The 5,387-nt window shown below is 38.6% G+C and overlaps 1 protein-coding gene across 1 annotated transcript in view; it reads left to right on the plus strand.

Annotated features, from left to right (window-relative positions):
* Positions 1 to 2,329: 2,329 nt before the first annotated feature.
* LOC104544763 (protein slowmo homolog 1-like) overlaps positions 2,330 to 5,387 on the plus strand; it is a gene marked incomplete at its 5' end in the record, with an annotated part of 7,686 nt that continues 4,628 nt past the window's right edge. The window contains 4 exons of the mRNA XM_010189718.1: positions 2,330 to 2,498; positions 2,922 to 3,011; positions 3,798 to 3,868; positions 3,964 to 4,066. Coding sequence (XP_010188020.1) covers positions 2,330 to 2,498; positions 2,922 to 3,011; positions 3,798 to 3,868; positions 3,964 to 4,066 — 433 coding nt within the window. The remainder of the gene's footprint in view (positions 2,499 to 2,921; positions 3,012 to 3,797; positions 3,869 to 3,963; positions 4,067 to 5,387) is intronic.

Genomic DNA, 5,387 nt, shown 5'->3' on the forward strand with positions numbered 1-5,387 from the left:
TATCGCAACCTACTGATGTACTTGATACATTCCAAGAGTTACCGCGTACCTTATCTTACTTAGCTGTCAAGACTCTCGCAGAGGCCTAGCAGCCAGCCATTCATAGCCGTGTAAGTTTTCTTATCGTCAGTCCTTTTCTGCATTAAACATATTTGGAACACAGTTCTGGCAATCCAGTTTCATTTTTGTATAATAAGGGAACAGTAGACAAAAGTGTCAACAGGAATGTAATGCTTGCCCAAGCTATACAGGGGAACTGATGTGAAGGACCCAGCAGTTCCAGTGCAGCTCTTAAAATGCCACAGATAACTCACCTCCTACAGGTGTCTTAAAAATCTCGAAACTTGAAGAACACCAGGGTTGATAGTTTGTAAAATATTTACAAAATATCCCAGATGTGCAGTTTTACACTTCTTTAATTGTATGAACACAACTGACATGCTGACATAGGTGTTGAACTTTAATATTAGTCTGGTATAAGTTCATAGTAGCTTCTGATATAAAATGACAGGCAGATGCTAGTAAGGGCTGCTTGTGTATGGCATAACTTCTGAGTGTGAGATTAGTATCTGTCACCTGGGAGACACAAACTCGATTTCTGTTTGGCATTTTCTCATCAAGATCTCTATTGGAATGCCCCCATCTTACGGTGTAATGTGTGTGGGTGTAGATAGTTCAGCACAGGGGTTAATAAAATATTGTTGTGCTTTATCAGATCTCTGACTTTTAAAATTCCTCAAGGAGACTTAACAGAAATCTAACCTTTTTAGTTTGTGTATCTACCCCTATCTCTGTTGATTATGATGTATAGCCACTGAAGATAAGAAGGAGTGGTCCTCCAGCTCTCCTTGTGAAGCAGGAATTGAGAGCTCTATTTTTCCTGCTTGCACCAATAAAGCTGAAAGACCTTTTTTTTTTACACTTGTTGGAAAGTAACTTATTATAACTGTATTACTCTTTGTTCTGGTGGAGATGTACTGTTGATGCCCTTCTGTACTGGTCTATTTTAAGACTAAAAGCAGCGTTCTTAAAAATCACATCCATTTAGGGCCTTAAGTGCAACTCTTATGTACAAGTTGGCACTCCTATGCCTTCTTAAGTTAGGTATCAATAGTTGAATTTTTAAAGGTACCTTTAAAGGTTCCAAACCTTTCATTCCAAATGTACCTATTATTGTGAATACAGAAATCATTGCTTAGGGACACAATTTCTGTATTGGATCAAGTCCATGATTTCTCTAGTCTCCTCTGTTTCAGAAGAAGATATATGAAGTCCCAGAACAAGAGCCGTGTGGACAGACTGACGTCCAGTGGTGGGGCTGCTCTGATCCCAGGAGTTTGAGATTATCAAAACTTCTTTCATAAAAACAGTTCTGTATTGAGAAGAGTATTCATAAATGTAATTCATGCTAACAAGCTATTAGGATAGCAGAAGTATAGGTGCAGACTTAAGGCAGTGAGCTGATCTGGTTTCTGAATCTGTTTCTTTATTTTGAACTTCCTGATTTATTTTTTTTTAGTTGAATAGAATTTCACTTTGCTTTTTTACTATAGGAAGAAACAGAAGCTAATGATTTCTTCTTTAGTTTATTTGGTGTGCTTAGAATTATAGAGGAATTTATGTTGGAGTGGACTCTTCTGGAGGTGATCTAATCCAGCCCCCTTCTCAAAGCAGGTCAAAGTTAAATGTTAGGTCAAGTTGCTTTTCCAGTTGAGTTCTGAAATGGATGGAGATTTGACAACCTCTGTGGACTGCTACCCTGTTATTGTAGGTTTTTTTGCACAGCTAATTGGAATGTCACTTGTAGCAATTTGTGACTGTTGTCCCTTGCCCTCATTTCTGTTAGTCTTGGGTTAATAATTCCTTTCTTCACTCTGGAGAAAGAATTTTTTGTTATTTTTTCTGTTTGTGTATCAGTACTTTCTTAGTGTCTTTGCAAGCATCACTGAATCCTGAAGAGACTTCTATGGTCACAAACTACCATACAGGAGGTTCAAAAACTTCTTCACTGTGAGGGTACCAGAGCACTGGAACAGACTGCCCGGAGAGCTTGTCGAGTCTCCTTCTCTGGAGACATTCAAAACCCACCTGGACGTGTTCCTGTGTGACCTTCTCTAGGTGATCCTGGTCTACCAAGGGGCTTGGACCAGATGATCTTTAGAGATCCTTTCCCACCCCTGCCATGCTGTGATTCTGTGATTTTGCGAGCTACAAAGTTGTACAGGACAGGCCATTTTATGCAAGCTAATGTAATTAGCTGATTTAGTGTTGTCTGAATACTTGCCATTAAATACAAAATAGTTAAAAATATTGTCTCTTCTTTTTACAGACACCCTTGGGATACAGTGATCAAAGCTGCTATGAGGAAGTACCCCAACCCAATGAATCCGTGTGTGGTAGGAGTAGACGTCCTTGATAGAAGCCTTGATAACCAGGGGAGGTTGCATAGTCACCGTCTTCTCAGCACAGAGTGGGGATTGCCAAGCATTGTAAAAGCGGTACGCTTTTACGGTCTTTGTGGTTTATTAAGGGTGTGGTACATTTTTATGTCATCGTCTGAATTGGAGCTGAAAAAAGCTTAATTTACAGGAAGTATCACCACAAATATCACATAAACTGTAATTAGCATACTTAGTACTTCAGCTATAATTTTAAAATCATAATTTTGAGAATGCATTGTAGGCTTTAATATGTCTATAATGTGTGTTTGTCCATATGTGTCTTCCAGACTGGTCTGGTGTCATGCTATATACCTGATACAGCGTACCAGGATGTAGTCTTGCCGCTGTTCACAGTGTTCTGCTATCTGTGACTTACTTTTTGTTTATTTGAGGTCTCTAAGAACTTGACGTTATGCCTTTCAAGGTGGATTTATTTATTTATTTAAGTACTTAACTTTTTTTTTCCCCCTTCACTTTCAGATTTTAGGAACAAGTAGAACTCTGACTTACATTGAGGAACATTCTGTGGTAGATCCAGTGGAAAAAAAGATGGAGCTTTGCTCAACTAATGTGAGTGGTAGCTTAAGAAGTTTGTGGTAATTAGTTCTGGAGATTAGATGTTTTACTAACATTTAGATTAGAAATGTGCTTGCATCTTTCATCAGGAGGCAGCAGTTTCCATGTCTTAGTTGTCTCTTTTTTTTTTCCTCCTCCTTCCCACAAATAGGAAAGTTTAAATACTTGGGGATCAAACATTTATGATGCTATTTTTCATGTAAACTTATTTCTCAGGATGCATGTAAATTACTTTGAATTTTAGATTAATAGCTTGTTCTACATTACACTGCCATTTACAATAAAAGTTTTAATGTGCAGTGTCTTTTTTCACAAAATGTAAATGAAGTATTAGGCTGTATTTTACTATTCTGGGAACTTGCAGCTATCAGATTTTAAGTTGTCCGTTGGAGGGCCTTGTCTCTGTACAAGAGGCTTTGTCTTTCTCGAGTATTAGTTTTCTGTATAGTCCAAACAGTGTTAACCATAACAACCAACACTGGTCTTGGTCTTGAAGAGCTTCTCTGAACTGCATGCCATCAATCACATAGGACTCAACATTGAGAGAAAACAAACGGAAAGCTCTTTGTGCTTGGTACTGTGCATAGGAACTTGGTTTGATATAACTAGAAGATGCGTCACCCTTTATAGGGTTTTTTATTGACACTATTCTGGGGTTTATATTCTGTGTACAGTGCTTCATCTCTGACATTAAAGTGAGTATTATTGAGTAGGGCTGTTGATAAAAGAAAAATGAAAGACAGGAAGTGAGGATTTCAGCCTTTTTTTTTTCTTTCTAAGATTACTCTCACAAACTTGGTGTCTGTTGATGAAAGACTGGTTTACACGCCTCATCCTGAAAACCCTGAAAAGTAAGTTAAGGATATTTGAGTGCTTCTTTGTGTATAGGAGACATTATGCTAGTCCCATTCAGTTTTGGTATTAACTTTTCTTTATTCTCTTACAGAACTGTACTAACTCAAGAAGCAATTATTACTGTTAAAGGCATTAGCTTGAGCAGTTATCTGGAAAGCTTAATGGCAAACACAATATCTTCTAATGCCAGAAAGGTACATCTTTATTCTGTTTTCTCCCTCTCTCCCCACATCCCTACCATTCTTTTTGTCGAAATAGCAATTGTCAGTCATGTGTGTGGAGTACTGTATGTAATTTCTCTAAACTTTGTGCACAGAGTTTCAACTGATTTTTTGTAGGACCTCAGCAAGTAGAATATAATTTCCCCAAGTATGAAAAGTTTCACTACTAAATCTTTGTTTTTCAACTAGAATTGCTTAGCAGAACAAACAAAGTTTGCTTGCTACAGTTACGTATTAGTTGGGTTTTGGGGTTTTTCTCCAAAAAATTTTTTTAAACACTAACCTCCTTTTTCCAGGAGCTAGTACTAGTGGTGAATATAACTTCATTTTCAGTCTTTAAAATCTGGATTTAGCAGTTAATGCTAGCATATTTTCTATGCTGCTTTTTCAGTTGTTCCAGTTACTGCCCATTACTGAGCTGTCTCCTTGTCTTTGGCTGAAAGTAATGTAGTGTAAGCAGAGGCATATTCTCTGAAGAGGTAAAACTATGCTGGGTTTTATAGGTAACACTACACTGAGTCCTGTCTCGTGCTTGCTTGTTCTACTTGGCTTGCAGCCACAGAGCTGCACTCCAGCAGAGACAGAGCTATGGGAGTGCTTATCCTTGGGCACTTTGTCCTATCCTTCTTTAGGGAAGGTGGGAAAGAAATGGGGTTGCTAGAGAAGCATAGGCATCACTGCCTAAAAGCAGGATGAGTGCTTCTGAAATTTGAGTTTGTTCTGTGTTTCTGGTGAGGTTCAGCACAGTGGGAATCTGGCCCAGGTAACTCCGACTGTGGCAGAGAGCCTGTGCTTTGGGCAGCCCTTTGTTCTTGTGAGAGATGTTGCTTGACCAAGGCAGCATAAGCCAACTTGATAGGAAGTATTCACCAACTAGATCAGAGAAGAGAAAGCTTCCTTCTCCCGTCTGTGTGCTTCTTCAAAAATGAGAGGAAAGCAGGTTAAAATCAGGAGGTGGGGAAGGAGTGATGGGTAATTTCTAGACACTGTAGAGTAACTTCAGCTAGCTGAGTGCTCTCTGAGTTTCTTTGAAAGTCATAAATGGAATATGTTTTAGTTAAATTACAATTCAATTCTAATCCAGTTTCTATTTAAAAGCCTGTGTGGGACATACATTTTTTGAAAGAGAAGTCCAAACCCTGGCTCACATTCAGACTTCAGGCTGACTCAGAAGTAGCAAAGCAGTAGCTAGTTGGAATGGCCAGATCAACTAGGCACACTTAAAAGTGTTGGCTGAATTCCTCTAGTGTCATCTGTGCAATTTGCATGTCTCTATTGAACTGAGAGAAAGAGT

This window comes from Mesitornis unicolor, unplaced genomic scaffold (genome assembly GCF_000695765.1).
Source record: "Mesitornis unicolor isolate BGI_N332 unplaced genomic scaffold, ASM69576v1 scaffold32468, whole genome shotgun sequence".
Lineage (NCBI taxonomy): Eukaryota > Metazoa > Chordata > Aves > Mesitornithiformes > Mesitornithidae > Mesitornis > Mesitornis unicolor.